At 41.5% G+C, this 18,518-nt stretch overlaps 1 protein-coding gene across 1 annotated transcript in view; it reads right to left on the reverse strand.

Annotated features, from left to right (window-relative positions):
- cdh13 (cadherin 13, H-cadherin (heart)) overlaps nt 1-1,194 on the reverse strand; it is a 268,476-nt gene extending 267,282 nt beyond the window's left edge. The window contains exon 1 of the mRNA XM_051073553.1: nt 892-1,194. Within this exon, the coding sequence (XP_050929510.1) occupies nt 892-984 (93 nt within the window). The 5' untranslated portion in view covers nt 985-1,194. The remainder of the gene's footprint in view (nt 1-891) is intronic.
- Between the last annotated feature and the right edge of the window lie 17,324 nt (nt 1,195-18,518).

The raw sequence follows: 18,518 nt of genomic DNA on the forward strand, positions 1-18,518 counted from the left end.
ATCCTCAATAGCTCTCACCAGGAGGTTATAAATTCACTCTGTCCACATAGGTCCACATAGCAGCATTGAGTGTACTCACATGAAAGGGGCAAGGTGCGCTTTAGACTATAGGCTTTTTCACGGCAGAAATGTTATAGCAGGAGAGGCCCAGTTGTAATTAATAATATTAACAATGAGTAAAAATCCCACCTCAGCTTTCAGTTTCAGGGAATTGGCTATTACAATTGCTTACTGCACTCACAGAGCCGTCATTAATGTTATTGGTTACACATGTGCTTCTCCTGTCATACCAAGTCAAAATATCTGCCAAAATAAAGGTCTATTTAAGATGACTTAATCCTAACCATGACCAACCTGTAGTTAAAGGTTGTTTCAGACACCTGTTTCCATTTCACATTCTGTTCTGTTCCAAGGTGTAAGTGCTCAAATTCGACATGCTCGGAGTCAACAAATTATCCTATCTTCTCTTTTCTCATTATTTATTACCATAGAACAACACATTCAGGAGGCGGAAATAAAATTTACCTACAGATATTTTAGTGTCATAGCAATAAAATCAAAGATGTTTTTTTTTTTTTAAAAAATAAATAAAGTAAAACTCATAACGCACTAATTCAATTTAGCTACTTTGGTTTCAGTATACTATATGCTGGCTCACTGTCTGTGTAATGAGCCATCATTAGCATTATTCAGCAACACCCGTGCTATTCTTCCAATACAATGACAAGCCGAAACCTCTGTGCTGCAATTAGCCTATTCAGTTTTGCTGTTGCCATTAGCTCACCTGTTGCTACCTCATGTAAGCTAATTACGTTTTAGCTAGCTTGGCCAAATAAATAAACCTCCTGGTAATAAGCATTTCTCCATTACGTTTTGAAGTCATGTACTCACCCACTCTCTTGTCAAGCCTTGGGAAAACTTAGCTGGCTGTTGGCATATTTTACACGGCTTCCTCGCTTTCCATCTTCTAACATCACATGTCATGACACTGTCTCAACTCTGTCCAGTCCATTTCTGCAGTACAGACGACAGCAGGGTCTTTGCAATCACTAAGAACTCATTTCTTCCAGCAAAACACATGTAACTTTGCTCAGAAGGAAACTCCCGTAGATACAACTCCCTTTACTAGACGCAGTTGCGGTTGACTAATTTTACATGACCAATTTTAAACAGATGAAGGGAAATTCGCTAGGTTCGCTGGCCTACAATTAGGCAGCAGACACGCCACAAACACTCTCTTAAAGTCACAGGCTCACCTGTCGGTCACGTGAACAGATGTCTCATGAAATAAATAAGCACTGAAAAGTACACATATGCAATGAAATGCTTGGACAAACTGAAGTAAATAAATATTGAAATATGAAATAAATCAAATGTCTCTCTAAATTAAATTCATTTTAATGAGACATTTGAGTTACAAGCTAAGCAAATATATTATACGCTACATAATAATAACATTTTATGTTTACCTTTGTATTATGTGACCAGATCTTCCTTTTATAACTTTCTATATATGCTTATTTATTCTGATCATCCTGCCCTCAGCTGAACCTGCCAGGCAGCCCTTGCCCCCCACAACTGCATCATCCTCGCCAGGCTTTACCCATAAAATTGTTGTGTTATAGATATTCAACTTTGGCATTAAGGAAAATACTGTATACATAAGGGCTCACTGATGTTTTGTGATTTGCTTCAGCCAATGGGACACTTTAATAAAGAGCAATACAAAACAGTGGAAAACAAAGCTGTTTTTCCTTCCAAACTTAGTAAGTATAGCTGACTGGAGGTAAAACTGTGAGCACAAATTGTACATTAGACTGCCACTGCATTGCATCTGTCAAGAGATTTCCTATTCATCAAGCTGCCTCAAAATTTTCAGGGTTGCACTGATGGAATATTAATACAACAGGCTGCAATGAACCTTCAAAAAAGTATTCTACGGTGTACAGACATCCACCAAGGCCTAATACTCTCTGCAGGTAACCATGGCTTTCACAACCCACAATGTAATGGATGAATGACAGGAGGGTTATATAAGGCTAGCCAAGAGACCTTATTTTCACAAACAGCAGTGCACTGGTGAGTTGACAGACTTGGTCCATGTGAGCGATTGTGGCCCAAGAGCAAATGGGTTGCATGTCAATTTCTGAATCTTAGTTCTTGAATATTATTGGGCAGAGGCAGGATACACCCTGTACGGATCACCAGTCCATCACATAGACAAACAACCATTCACACTCACATTCACACCTACAGGCAATTTAGAGTTATCATTTAACCTAAGCTGCATGTCTTTGGACTGTAGGAGGAAGCCAGAGTACCTGAAGAGAACCCATGCAGGCACAGGGAGAACATGCAAACACAGAAACTGGGGCTCGAACCTGTGAGGCGACAGTGCTAACCACTGTACCACCGTGCCTCCTGAATATTAAGATATCTAAGATTTTTGTAACTTAAGGATGGATACATAATTAGATATGTGCATTAATACATATCATATCAATACAAAATACTACTGCTTAGGTGAACAGATGTTGAAGTAATATTTCAATGCTGTGCACAAAACTAAGCACTTCACTGGAAAGAACTACTTTGCTATTAATTGCATATTACTTGTCACTACACAAAGTTGCAGTAAAAAGGGACCAGCTGTTGTGTTGCTTGAATTTGCTCTGATTCAGGCATAATCCCATGTATCGATCATAGTGTGACTGCTGTGAATGCAATCATGGAATCACATTGGCCAGTCAAGTGGACTACCTCAAGCCTAAAGGGGGAGGCTATCTGTTCAGTGAGCCAAGCAGCTTTGGGCCACTGACTAAAGCTGACGAAACCATTCCTTGTGAGGCTCTAAACTTTCCCCAGAGAGCAAGCCTTCGCTTCCTTAAACAGGGTAAATTGAATAAGGACATTCTAGCAGCTGGCAAGTGTGAAATTGAGTTGAAGTGTACCCCGAGGTTAGGCGTGTGAGATGCAGGACTTAAACACCCCAACAGAACAGAGCGGGATCAAGCTTTGTCTGCAAGCTGAATTCTAAACAAGCAACAAGAGGGAAGATAAGGGACAGCTGGAGCTTACTCAGTTAGGGCAGTAAGGAGGTTTATGTTTGTGGGTGGGTGCGCATGCATGTGTGCAAGCATGCGTTCAAGTGTGCGCATGTTTGTCGATGTGCACTGGGATTATATCACCACAGGGACAATAAAGTCAGTCGAGTGATATGCAAGCTATCTGGAGAGAATTTCGCAGCAGAAACCTTAATCTCATTCCTGTTGCAGCTTATAATGCCTAAAAACACAAAATCGGAGTCTCAGCTGTTGAGAAAAACACAAACATGGAGAGAAACGATAACATACTCTGTTGGCCTACGTTTTTCATCACAAACAGGCAGGGTATTCATCATTCGTCAGTCACAGCTAATGCGCCCTGTTTGTTCAATTCAGCTTGTCTGTTTCACTCAAACCAAACTAGATGCATGCACAAATCCAGGACCCTCAAGGTGTAAGATGAAAAAAAACTCAATAAAACTGTGGTAAATCTATAAGAATACTGCTAACAATACCAAACTCAATGAATTAGATGGAGGATTGTTTCACTCTTGCTTATTAGGCTTTACCTGCTGAGTTGGTATTTGGCTGCAGAAAACCATAAAAATTTTTTGGCCATCTTGCAGAATGTGTTTGATGTTTGTCCTCAGTGTGCATTTTACAGGAATATTTCTTTCTGCTGTCGTTCATGTGTATGAGGCATGGATTTCCATCCATCTAAATGAACAGAAGAATCTTGCATCCAGCCATCCACTGTGTGCGATCTAAATCATCTGCATGGATGTGCCCTGGCCTCACACAATGCTGCTATCCATCACAGCACTGCTGTGGCCTTCTTCTGCAAATCATAACACTGCATACAAACGTCCTCTAAAGCCTGCAGCAACTTCCATCTCCCGCTTGCTGCCTTCCTTTTCCTTTTAACCATCACCAGTATATCCTTAACTTTACGTCTCGTCTTTCCTTCTCCTCTCTGTTCCTGTTCTTATACCCATTCCTCTCTTCTCATTCTCAAACTTTTCTTTACTCATTACTTCTTTCCTCTTTGTTTCCCTTTCCCCATCTTTGTTCACTCTTTCCCTTTGACCCCTGCAGCCAGCACTTCGTCCCTCCATCTCTCACATCACTGTTATTTCCAGCCTTGATGCCAAGTGTTTGGCTTATCAATCACATTTTCTCATCCATTCTTTCCTTCCAGCAACACAGTGTTCCATCAGTCACTGCTCAACACCCACATTCAACCCCTCTCACCCCGTCGTTGTGATGGTTAATTCCATCAGTCACACGCCTCTCACACACCCTCGCCAAACCCAGCCACTTCCATCAGAGCGTTAATCCATTTAAGAGAGAGAGAGAGCAGCTTCCTGCTCTGTTGGTGTGACTGTGAGGTGAGGCCACAGAAAGAGAGGGGAGGAGAAAAAAGTAATGTTTTGTCAGGACAGATATAAATGCCATGCCACAAAGCACGGACAATAATTAGTATTTTATTGGTATCGGCTAGAACTGAGCCTTAAAGTCAGTCTTGAACTGAGGCTGAGACTGAGGAAAGAGATGGAGTTGGAGGCGCAGTGTTTATGAGCTTAGTTAATGTGTCAGCATGCAACCATTTTCTTATTAATCCTGAACTTGAGATATTTCAGTCAGAACCAAAGTGATCAACCAACTGACACCAACCGACATGGCAAGTGACAAGTGTTGTTTGTAGGACCAAAACATGCTAAAACAAGCATAAGGCTAAGTTGACAATTTTGTTTATGAACTGTGATGCTGTGCCCTTTTACAGTAACTGATTTATTGATTTAGCCAAACTCATACAGATCTTTTAATTCCTCAGAATAATTAAGGGGCTGACTTCTTACATTGATTCAAAACAAAAAAGAACTGCCAAATCCATCTAAAAAGATATTGGAAAGCTGCCTGATGTATATTGGCTTAGTCCTTTTTGGGTCACTGTGCATTTTAAATGCTGCACCACATGCTAACTATGATAAATCTGATAACACTTCAAACAAAAAGCTTTTGATAGAAACCAGAAAAAGGCAACAGTGTTTTTAAAAGCCCCTCTCAACATCCTGCAGTCATACTCTGTCTACAGTGATTCACACATTAATGTCCCTGAAGAAGAAATGTTGGCTCTGCCAATAAATCATTGTAACAGAGATATTATGAGTATTATTATGTGTGATTATTGTCTTTTGTCTCACCATGTATTCCTTCTGCATTCAGCACCTCTTCATAATTCAACACTGTTCTTGGTACATCTCTTATTCCAATCACATAGTCCTGCAAAATATCTTGAAATTACAGCTCACAGTCTAATACAAAGCACTCTTACACCTTGTGTTATTAAGTACGGATGGTGCCTGAATATAGATGTGTGCAAATACTGATATTAATAACTGTTACTGTAACCTGGAGAGAGAACACAGCTGAAACTATGGTCTGAGCCAGTCGGGGTCTGTTATACTGGCCAGAAAGAGGGGTAATGAATGTGAGCTGTGCTGGAGCTGAGGGGTGATGATGTGAAATCTATCCTAGGTAGAGAGGTTCATTTCAACCCTACTGTAATTCTCTGCTTTCCTGTGTGCTCAGGAAAACTTCAACAGCCTCACATAATCTCATCGTCTCCAAACTTCCCTGTGGAGGAAGGAAATGCTCTCTCTGTGGCCAGGGATCCACATGGGGGAAACAATAATTGTAATGGAGGGGTGGTGATAAAATAGGGTGGAGAAAAATGAAACGGAAGACCAGAGATAATGAACAGGGGATGGGAGAGAGAGAGACTTTTTTCATCATCTAAAACATAAGTAAGAGTTATTTGTCATCATTTCGTGCTCAGCTGTCATCATCTCTGATGCAGTGTAGTCATTTTGTTTTAATTCTCCTTTAATCTGATCAGCAGCTGTTCTGCTGTTGTTCTCTCTTTACTTCATTATAGGCTTTCCATCATTACAGAGCTCTCATTATCTTCCCTGCATGAGAGTTGATTCTTTCATTGTCATTGTGATTTTCCAAATATCATTGGAAGGTGATATTATGTGCCTTGTTTAATGAGTTGTGTACCTTAAAACAATCTCAAATATTCTCTTTCGTATATTTACTATTCACCTCCCCCTGCCTTTCTGCTTTTCATCTCTCCGTTCCTCTCTTGTGATTTTCTGACAGCATCCATCTCGTTTTATTTTTCTTTCTGTCTCTCACAGTCAGACTCCGCTGGTCGAACTCTGCGCCTGCCTTAAGTTTCACACATTATTTAACGTCCTATTAGCCTGTCTCTTTCTTTTCATGCCAGCCCATTTTATGAGGTTTTTAATCATCTCATCCTTGCTCCCCCACATTGCTCTCTGCTCCTCCTCTCTCCCCTGCACATCAAGTTTCTTTCTCTCTCACCCACACTTCCCTCACCTCAGTTGACCTTTTCAGAGAAAGAGACAAAGACAGAAAAAGAAACTCCAGAGAGACACAGAAACATCACACGCAGCCATTGAGAGGTCCCTCTCTGCCACCTGTTAGTCCTCTACATTCTGCTCATGTATCTAAAATCCCATCACCACTCTAAGAGTCCAAGTGTGTGTGCATGTGTGTTTGTGTAATTTCTGAGTTGTGAGTCAGTCTCAAGTGGCTGGCCTGGGGCAGATGATCAGTAACACTTCCATCCTCCCTCTGTTGCCAGCCTCAAGGGGACCACACACATGCATATAAAGACATAAAGACCACACACACACACACACACACACACACACACTCCAACACACTCAAACACACGCAGATGCCTGCATGTCACTGCTCCCGGGACCTTCAGTGCCTCAGGCTTGTCCCTGTCTCCCTTCCTGTTAGTCGGTCTGAGTCTTCACAAGCTTGATTTCTCTCTCCACCAGCACACGCTTCATTTTGACAGCATGCAGTGTGAGAAAAGCCACAACACAAAGACTAGTCGCTCGATGAAAACCAATATACAGCGGCGCAACACAAATCAAAATGTGTTTTCCTTACAAAAAGGCTGACAAAGGGTGGATGCTGAGACAAAACACTGATTCCTCAGTCATTTAGGGCTCTCTGCTGCAACAAATAGACATACAAACAAGGCAATGAAGATGCATGCACACCAAACCAAAGCTTTGTTCTGGTGTTCTGCCTCATTCCCAACTGCGACCCATTATTTCCGACTCTCTGAATGCTCCATCAACACCCCCTCCCTCCTTTCTTCTCCTCATTCTTCCTCTATCTATCTGCCTCAGTCTTGTGGATGCTGCTGTAAAACAAGCGTGATTTGTAATTCCCAGTGGCATGGCCCTGCTATCAGGCAGCCCCTGTTGTTGTGATAAAACTCAGAGCAGGGAGAACAGCATCAAGGGATGGACTGGATGGGGGTATCAACAGACCCTGTAACTTTAATCTCTCGCCTTCCAAAAAGACCAGTGATAAATAAAAGAACTTACCCCGTCCTCCTCTTCCCCTTTTTCCTCCTTGACCTCCTCTGTCTCTCCCCATCAAAATGAAATCCCATGACTCATTCACAAAAAATGAGGATTTCTCTGGATTTGGCAGGTTATATGTTGGACAGCTGTATCATTTCAAGGATATCATGGCTTGGGGAGGCCAGAGAGAGAGAGTTAAATCCCTCTGAGGAGAAAAAATACAAGAAGCAGCTCTGCAGTCAATGATACTGCCTCCCATTGTTGCTTGTTATTGTCTCATCACTGCTGTTGAAGCAAATGTTCTTCTTTTGTCTTGCAGTCACCACCTAGAACCTATGGCTATGCCTACCACTTATTTTCATCAGTCATTCATCTGGTTCTCATTTTTCCCGTTGACTACTGGTTTAATCCATAACATGTAAGAGAATAGTACAAAAAAAAATGACCAGAATCTAAGATGATGTCTCAAAATTGCTTGTTTTATTTGAATTGTTAAAAATGACAGATTTTTTTACAGAGGATTTACATGACAAAACAGAGAAAAGGTTCTAATTCTTGCATTTGAGAAACATAAAACACCTGGCAGACCATTGGAATTCAATCCACTATTTAAGAAAGACAAACACATGAACTGGTTGGTGATTCTTGAGTAAAATGAGTAATAATAAAGTCTAGCTGTGTCCCAATGCCCTTAAAAGAGAAGTTCTCCAAATACTTGCTCGTTTATTAGTTATTTGCAGTCTAGTTGTGGAATCAGAAAAGTTAGTGACATTGGTTGACTTGAGTTAAACCTGAGTAAATATTACTTTTAATTGTCTGTTTTTGAACTTAATTTTTGTGTTACGTGTTGGTAATGATGACATTGTAAGTTGCTTTCAGTTTCACCAGAAACCGTATCTCTAATATAAACCGTATTTCACTGAGAACTGCTTTCAGAATTCTGACAAAAAGCTTTTTTTTTTTTTTAAACAATATTGTACCCCTATCTGGCTCGGCCTTTCTCCCTGATGGGCTCAACTGCTTCTATGCTTGCTTTGACCAGGGAAACAAGGAGGTCATCCTCAAAGTGGGTCTCCTGCCTCTCTCACTTTATACCTTTAATGTTTGTGCCGCCCTGAGCAGGGTGAATGTACAGGAGGCAGCTTGTCCAAAAGGAATACCTGGCTGTGTGTTCAGGGTCTGTGAAGGGCTACTACTCACAGACATTTTTAATCTGTCCCTGGCTCAGGCAGTCGTCCCCACAAGCTTTAAGACCACCGCCATCATGGTAGTGCTGGAGCACCTCTCTGCCATGGCCCTGAATAACTTTGCACTGTTACTTGCACCAACCCTCAAAGCGCTTTGAGAAACTGGTTCTGTCGAGTCTGAAATCCAGTGGGTCAGCAGAGGATACCATCTCCATGGCACTCTGGTCTGTGCTGACTCACCTGGAAAGCCCCAACTCTTTTTGTCAGAATGCTGTTCATTGACATCAGCTCAGCATTTAACATTGTGATTCCCTTCAAGGTGGTCTCCCAGCTTAGCTGGCTCAGTATTAGCACATCCCTCTAGAATTGAACGTGAGACCGCCTGACTGACAGAACTCAATCTGTTACTTTAAACAACCTCTCCCCCTCCACTCTCAATCTGAACATCACAAGGTGTGCCACAAGGCCACATGCTGAGCCCTCTTCTGTACTCCCTCTCCATCCATTACTGTATTCCTGTACATGGTTTGCCCACTATTAAGTGTGCATTCAGTTAGGCCTGATCAGAGGGGACAACAAAGCCTACAGGATGAGGTCCAACACCTGGCTGCATGCTGTGACGACAACAACAACCTGGCCAACAACCTAGAAGACCTTGTACAGTGACCTGCTATTTTAAAGGGCCATACAACATGCACAGCAACATACTGACTACAAAGGCTATAAATGAATTATTATATTACACAGTATGTTATGATATAAAATAGACCTAATGACACTGAGCCAGCTAAATGAACTGCAGGAGTCCTTTCAGTACAGTTAGTTATCTGTGTGCAGATAGAGCCCAGGTGAGAGGAAAAGAGCAGCCTGGAGGTGCTGTTGAATTATGTGCGATGGTGTGAGTAAATCTCCTTTCTTTCTCTGACTGTGCATACACACACACACACACACACACACACACACACACACATACACACACATACCAGTCACAGGCTCAACCTGTTTCCCAGTTGTCTGCTATTGCCAGCTACCAAAGGCAGGCCTTAATTCCCTCCAATCACAACTACAAAGCCCAATCTCTCCACCCAGAGAGAGATCCAGCAGGATAAAAAAGATTGCCTCAAACCATTCTCTTTCCATGCTCACCACTCACCACAATAGCACACACAAACGGCCATGTGTAAAGCTGACCAAAAATACAAACCCGCCCACACTCAAACACATACACATGCCTGTTTATTGTTTGTCAGTTTTCATATCCTTCTTTATTTACTCACCCTGTAATACAACAGAGTGAAAATTAAATAATGGAAAACAAGACTGCACTTTATTTGTTTTTCCTCTTCCCTCTGCTTTAAAGTTATTGAAAACTTGTTCTTGTCACCATTGTTTACCACTCGGCTTAAGGGAAAATTGTAACCATGCTTCTCTTTTCCAAATCCATTTTCCATTTCTTTGGGAGTAATAGAGCAAGAAGTCAGGTAGCTTCTGTACAGGAAATGCACCAGAAGCCAGAAAGCTACATTAACAATATACATTTTTCTTCTTTAAGTGTATTGATCATAACCATTTGATAACAGCTTTTCAGATATCTTATTTAATGACTGACACATTAGGGTTGATGGTGTTACATTTGACAGACATATTATCCTTCAAGTGCTTCCTTGGCTAAAATATCATCAATTAATTCTTTTTATTTCTCAGCTGTAGGCTCACATTAATGGCTTTTATTGGTCTTCATAGACCTAATACATCATGGTTAAAAAGAGAAATGGAGACATTGTTGCCACAGATGAATGTAAAGAAATGACACTATAAAAAGCAGAGCCAGTGAAAGCATCAAAAATAATGAGCTGGATGGATTTTAGCTGGAAGCTTTGCCTTCACCACTTCCGTTCCGGTGCTGTGTTCAGCCAACCTGCAGGGCCCTGGCTAATGCCTGTACACTAACAGATGATCCAACCTGAATCCAAATTACTCTCCAAATCTGTGCAACCATGGCTGGTAATATGATCATAAAACTGGTGTTTAGAGAACACAGTGACTCCTACTAGAGCACAACTGAGACTGGGATAATGATGGAGGAAAATGTTTGAGTTTCAGGACCAGAGGCACATTTGTACACCAAACTTATGTGCAAGAGGTTTTCACTCCAGCATTTAGAGGCTTCTGTTTGGCCAAGATAGGGCCACGGTAGACAAATCAGATTTGGTAAACAAGGCCATTTCATTTTGGGACATGGCATTCCTTCCATATTGGGTAGTGGATGGTTGTCACGCTGGGAAGTCCAGGATATCACACAGCTGGTTGTCAGTGTGAGTAGATGTGATGAGAAAAGAAAAATTATAACATTTATGTGGACCCAGAAATATGCCAGTAGAGATTGGGAACAGATTAAATCACATTTTAAGTTTTTTGTGACCTGTATGTAAACTGTATTCTGACGTGGTTTAAACCTGTGCTAATCAATGTTTTTATTTTAGCAGTGGGTCCGAGGACTATGTGACAGGTGGTACTCAGTGTAACAAACCCACAGAGAATTATTACCTGACTCTGGAGCTCCCCTCATCATCTATAAAGTGTTGAAACTGTTGGTTTTGCTTTTCGATTCAGTCTCAACAGTCTCATCAGCACTGTTTAAAGCTGCAACTGGCTGCTGTTTTCAGCCAAATCTCACATATACCTTATATGCAACCTGCCAAGCACCAAACAGTAGACAAACAAAGGTAGGGACCAGGTGGTGGACCACAGTGGACCATTCAGCTGTTTACATAATGGATTTGCAAGTGATGAAATTACAATAAAGTGGGACTGGATGGCATGGATTTTGTCATTAAAAAGTTGGTTTACATTTACAACATCTCCTGTGTGACTGCTCTGCTTTGATCATACCTTAATGACACTGTCAAGCAGATAGTAAGCCCTATTTCTTTTCTTCTATGTGGTGCATGTGAATTACCTCTCAAAGCACTGTGAGTTAGCAGGTGACACAAGATTCACCTGGGAAAGTTGAAATATTTTATTATCTGTCAACCAGAGAGGACAGCAAAACAAAACAATCCAATCACAAAGCAGAGGCAGTGGACATGAAGACAACAGAACCACCTGCCCCCTGCTTGGACTGTGTTTGGATTGTCATTGTCCAATCAGATTCAGATTTAAAAGCAGGATTTCTGCTTTGTATCTGTACACAGATGTTCACAACAGTTGTTTTTCACAGTGTCTGTTTAACCCCACCCCTGATCATTTGTTCCCAGATTTTATTCACACTGTCTCTCTCTTTTTTTTTTAACAAACACAAATGCCTTTCAACAAACTTGAATTTCTCATATAGATTTATTTTACAGGTGTAAAAAGCTTGATTGATTCAAACTTTGGAATTATTTGTTAGCATGACTTTACCAGTTCAAAATCTTTTGACCTTAATTTGACCTATATGTTCGGTTTGGGGTGCATTCTGCGTTCTAATCACACAATGTTATGGGCTGAATATTTACTCCATTTTTAAGGTGTAATCCAAATGCTCCAATTGCTCCAGGCACATTAAACAACCAGCAGCAAGCAGGACCATATGTTAGGTGAGAGACAGTCGCAGGTGGAGAGGTGAGAAGAAATAGATGGGAATAGAATATAGGTAGTTGCTTTAGAGACCACGATTTGTCATTCTACGCAGCAGCCTGTGAACGCTCTTACCAAATAAATATTCATGACAAGTGGAAAGGGTCGTTCACTCTCGTCCTCCCACCATTTGAAAAGGCCTGGGTAAATCTCCACGTGAGAAATGACTCTGTCAGGACCCATTTCAGAGCCACAACTCAGCGACCCTGTCCACCCACCGTCCACACATCAGCGCTGCCACTGAGACTCCATCTTCCGTAATTCCTCTTTCTCTTTCCTCTCTCCCAACCCGCTTTTACTTTCCATCCACTCTCCACCTGCCTCACCTTTCCCACCATTCTACCACCATTACCTCCACTCTCCACTCTCTCTTAGTCTCTTTCTTTTGTCTTCACTCTTCATCTGTCTTTTCCACTCTGCATCTTTAACCACATTGAGGCTGAGGCTGAGGTGCTGGACAGACTGGTAATTTTGTGTGGTGAATGTAGAGCAGCTGCATGGTATGCAGTATTATTTCTTAAAAGGTTCTTGATCTTTTGTGCAGGAGAGCAGGAGTGAGAGAAAGATGTTTCTTTTTTTGTGTTGAGCCGGAAGAGAGAAGACACAGAAAGAAAGAAAAAAAAAGGAACAGAGAATAATATAGATGGAAAAAATGACAAACATAATGAACAGCTGAATGATAGAAAGAAAGAAGGAGACTGAGATGCTTGGAGGACTGCTGAGTTTTCTGAGGGAGAGTTAGGGTATGGGGGATTAAGTCAAATGTGAGACCTAAGAGCATAGCTAAATTAATCTGAACTGGGTTGAATGTGGATTAGCTTTCACACCAGCTTGAAAAAGTCCATCTCTGTAGTGTTAAATGGGACAGAAAAACATTCTAGACTTTGTAGGATAACTCATGGATGAACTAGTCAAATGCACCCAAATCTACAAAATCCTTCAGTTTACTGTGGTGCAAAATGGGTTCCTGGAGTCCACCTAAGCTTGGTGATAACATTAAAGACCTAACACAACAAATTAATATAATAAATGATACATAGATTAAGTGTGCAAATTCAGAGCATGGTTGTCCGAGTTTATAAAATATGTGTATCTGTATCCTGTATGTGTACAGCTGGACCCTGGTTTGCTCTGGCTGTCAGTTCCATGAGTGGAGCTGGAGAACAGCCGTGACTTCCAGCTCTCATCCAGACACACTCATTAGCACCTTCAGAACTGAGTGTGTGTGTGTGTGTGTGTGTGTGTGTGTGTTCTGTGCAATTAAGAAAGCCTGGAAGTCTGAATGCATGTGTGAAAATGTGTACGTGTATGGGTAGTGTGGGATAAGAACAAATGAGAATAGGTCCATGTACGTCTGAGTGTCTTTTATCTGGTACATCAAATGTATGTCATGTATAACCCAAATGCACATGAACCAAAACTCCTGTGGATCCTATTAGGGCTCTGCGGGGGCAATTAAAATGGTGGTGGATCCAGATGAACACACTCAGACAAACACATATACACACAATGGCACACAAAGCTCAGATGTGGTACTTCAGTGTGTTCAACTAGAGATACCGATGAGTCACAGAATGCAAGTCAAGTCTCAAATGTTTGATTTAAAGTCAAGGTATGTCAAGTCGCATAAATCAAAGTCAAACATTCATGATATAGAATTGTGGATTTAAAATTCACAGCTAATAAAATACTGTATATCATATTTTGTGATTACTGGAGGTATATAAACACCACACAGTGAATTAAAAAATGTCAACTGTGTACAGGGCCAATAAAAGATGTTGTTGGCAGCAGCTGTAAAATAGTACAACTTAACAAAGTCATCAGACTATTAAGACTACTTAAAGGCAGTATACAGACAGGAAATGAGTTTCCTCCATAGGGTGTCTGGGCTCAGCCTTATAGATATAGATGAGTGTGGACATCCGGAGGGAGCTCACATGAGAGGTGCTGCTCTTTTGCATCGAAAGGAGCCAGTTAAGGTGGTTTGGGCATCTGATTAGGACGCCTCTTGGGTGCCTTTCTTTGGAGATTTTCCAGGCACATCCAACTCGGAGGAGACCCCAGGCTAGACCAAGAACTTGTTGGAGGGATAACATACCCCATATGGCCTGGGAACACCTCAGGATCCCCCAAGAGGAACAGGAAAATTTTGGAAAAAGCCTGCTGGCAAAAAGCCTGCTGCAACTTAGACCCAACCCCAGATTACTGGAAGAAAAACAGCAGGCTGTATAATTGTATTCCATATTCAGTTTTGTTCAGATTAGCCCATGAACTGTCACATGATACAGACCAAGCTTACCTTGTAGCTCTTTAGACCACCTTAGATGTCTAGATGGAAGGTTTGAATGGGTATTTCTGGCTACTACAAACCCCCAGGGAATACCAGGGGGTGCAAACCACCAAGGGGAACTTTCAGTGCAAGAGTAGTATTTCAAAGAGTTTAGCAGCTTAAACATTAAAGCTGCATTTCATACATGAAGTTAATTCATTTGTGTAAAATGAATGAGCTGGTAGCACAAGTGTCCATCTCCAATATTTGCATTCAAATCCTCACTATGACGAGGCACTTTAAACATGTATTTTTGTCCACAAATCTCCAACAAGACACTGCAAGTGTTCTTTTTTCTGATTTTGATTTAAAAATGATGTTTTTGTGATGTTATAATGTTCAAAAATTGGACAAATACTCACAATCTACATCATATACTGTCTCATCTTGGCATCAACATTTTAATGTATGCTCTCCCACACACTCACTTCTTAGCTGAGTCAAGTCACTTTCTAACTTGGGCATAGAACAGCAGAAGCAGCTTCCAACCACCCACTACAAAAACAAAGTTAAGTGTTAGAGCCTCTTCACATTCAGACTAGGAGAGAGAATAAATTGTCTGTGCTTTTGATGTTGAGAGTTATCAAGAAGCACCTGGTGGAGTCAAATACTTGACACATGCATTATCTTCTGGAGTGTTTTGGTTCCTGAATGTTTAAATAAAAGTCTGTATTAGTGGTGAATGCTGAAGTCCTGTTATTAATTATTATAAATTATTTGTGCATGCTTGTGGTTGACATCTCTGTGTGAAAGCGCAACACTAGTCAAGTTCAAGAGCGGTGTTTCGTTTGTATTGTGTTGTAGTTTTCTGGTTCGCGAAAAAAAAAGCCTCTCAAGTCTTTGAGTAGACATATCAGAAGTGCATGCACACACACACACACACATCCGTTGCATGCAAAATGATTCGTTGTTAATTAATATAATAGCATTCTTACCTCCTATTCCTCTCAAATGACTCTGCTCTTGCAGCTGCTAAAATCTTTTGCCTACCTCTTTCCACTGGCCAGTTACTGCAGCTACTCCATAAGCTGAAAACATGCCTGATTTAACCTTTGCTGCTCTTCAGTGCTGCTGACTACTATGAATGGCCACAGCTGCATCATAAGCACTGATACTCCCGCATTTGTCTTTGCTTTATTCTACTCCACCACAAGCTGAGTGTAGTGTATGCTAGTCATTTGAGCTGAGGAAACCACTCTAAAGAAAGCAGGGTAAATATAAAGTTAATGCTGGGGGATTATTAGCCTAGCTTAGCATGATGCCTGGAAACGGAGGTCTGTCCAGAGATAACTAAATTTATCTACCAGCACCTCTAAAGCTGACTTATTGACACAATATATCAATTATCAGAAAAACCCTACTTCAATGGCCTCCCTTAGTTTGTAGAATACAAGATACTGTATATTGTGTTAATTAGCTTAGTTAGTATAGAGGGGCTGATTTTTTTGCTAAGCTAACCATCTCCTGGCTTCAATCAAACCAACGCTCAGCAAGAGAGACAATAAGTGTGTTTTCCCAAAATGTCAAACTATTCAGAAAGGATACTCGACTGAAATTGATCATAATATCACTCACTCTCAACCAACAAATTCACCAGTAGGTAGTTCACCTATTGTGTGTATGCATGTGTTTCTGGGTAGGTTATGTGAGTATGAGGACATATTTTGATTGTGCTTTAGACAATGAGAGACACTGCACTGCAAGTGAGCCAGACCAGGCCACGGCAGAATATCATAAATCACAGGCTAGAGGCATGTTAATTTAAGCCCATGTCCTCTGTTGGTAGGAACACACTAATGAAGGTGCATGTTCTTGTTCTGAAAACTCAAAAATACTGTAAGACACTGAGACTGTGGCTCTGATAAAACAGCTGAGGTTTAATAAAAGAAGAACAGAAGTGATCAGTCTACTCATTTGTGGTTCATTAAATCCCAAAGAAAAAAAAAACTTAGTCAAATACTCCAAGTGTCATGTGTACACACACACACACACACACGCTGTGGCTGAAAAGGACACTCTCCTTTCTCCTCTGGCTCCATTAGAAATAATTATCTCCCATCGATCTTTCAAATCCTCTGTGGAGCAGTAACATGAGCTTGTACTGTCTCAGCCTTCAATGGTCTGTCAGCAGTGTGTGCGTGCGTGAGGATGTGTGTGTGACCTGCACATCTCAGGTCTGTGCAGTACACCATTTGACTTGTGACAGCCTGCTACAGTTCCTGTAATTCTGTAGGTGGCTTGTCCCAACACAGCTGCAGTGTGTGTCTCCTAGTGGGACTCTAGGAGAGGCAGAAAAGCCCTCTTTGAGCAGGTCAGCCACAGGGGGGCCTGTAATGGTGAATGCACTGATAACTGGCCACCCGGTGTGACTCTACTGCGGCGTGAAAAACCAAGCCGTCAGTATGGGGGCCACCACAGCGGAAAATTGTGTCCAGTAAAGCGTGCAAGGTGGGGAGAGGATGTGACAGTGAAGACATGCAATCCTAATGAAAATCAAATCCAGTCAGCTCGCTCCTCAGAGAATCTCTGCGGCAGGAAGCCTATAGCACGGCTGCAACTCCTCTGCAGCTGACAAGAGAAGTGAAGTTCTGATAATGAGAGGGACGGAGGCCAACTCTATAATGCGGGTGCATATTTCTGTTGTCAGATGTCAGGCTTTGTATCACGTAATCCTTTCATGAGGTAAGAAAAAACAAAGAAATCCTTGCTTTAATGACCATTTTCAATTGTTTGAATCGGTCAAAGCATGTGTGTGTAGGGTGGTGGGGGCTGCGGGGTGGATGCAGCATGTCTACAGAAATCACTGCACTCACCTTGCTAGGCCTCAACCAAAGCCATAGTCTGATCTTTACCTTCATTATTGCCGCCTCAGTCTCCCCATAAGGTTCACAGCACAACCAACTTCACCAAAAGCCCTTAAGTGTACTTGCAAATAGCTATCCAAGCACTTATCCAAATGGATTGCGAACTCAGTGCCCTAAAGTCTATGTTTTAATTACTTCAAGACTACTGGAAGATTCCATGCACGGATCACCCAAAGCAGGAACTCACTGAGGCGGTCTGAGTCCTTTTGAAGGAGTCTCTTTATATTAAAGTGAATAGGAGGCAGAGATGCATATAGATGTAAATAAATAAACAACATATACAATTGGTAGATAATGGGCAGCGTAGACACTTATGGTGATGGTGCTCGCACTTATTGATACAGTGCTGTCAGTATGAATTGGATTATGGAACAAAAACACAAGACAGATGATCAAAGAGATTTTCATCTTATCTTGAAAAACTGTCACGTCTGTCTCTCAAACCACAACAATGTGTCATTTCCCCCAGAAATAGCCTATGGCCTCTTAATGACTAACACTCTGCTCAAGCAGGCCTTTTGTCTACAGCATCTGAGCAACGGGAGGAAGTAGCTTTGTAGATGAGAATCCTTTCATTTGGAATGAAGAAAACTCTTCACTGTGTGTACATATGAAGCTGGAATACATTGAAAGTGTCAAATATAGCATTTCTACAACTTTCCCTGGCCTAAATATTACATAACAGGAACATCAAAGTGAGGATCATCAGGACACCACTCAAAGAGAGGTCACTACTCTGAAATACAGTAAAACCAGTGCGTAAAACTGTCACAAATGAGGTCTTCAAGAATCCAATGGGATCCTTCTTTCCTTTTTTTTTCCCACTAAATTCTTTTTGCTCCATCATTTAATTCATTTGTAAGCTCAAAGCCTTGGACCTGCCTGGACTAATAAGAGATAAACCTCTGAATAGAGGATGACATTAATTGTGTCTAACGGAATTCAGCTGAAGTGGCAGCCCTCTCTGTCAGTGGCGGGCAAAAGTTGGCTCTCTCATTCCCCCACACGCTGACATCAAAAGCAATAAGTGGGAAGAGCTATTCTAATTGCCTTGC

This window comes from Lates calcarifer, linkage group LG10, assembly GCF_001640805.2.
Source record: "Lates calcarifer isolate ASB-BC8 linkage group LG10, TLL_Latcal_v3, whole genome shotgun sequence".
Taxonomy (NCBI): Eukaryota; Metazoa; Chordata; class Actinopteri; family Centropomidae; genus Lates; species Lates calcarifer.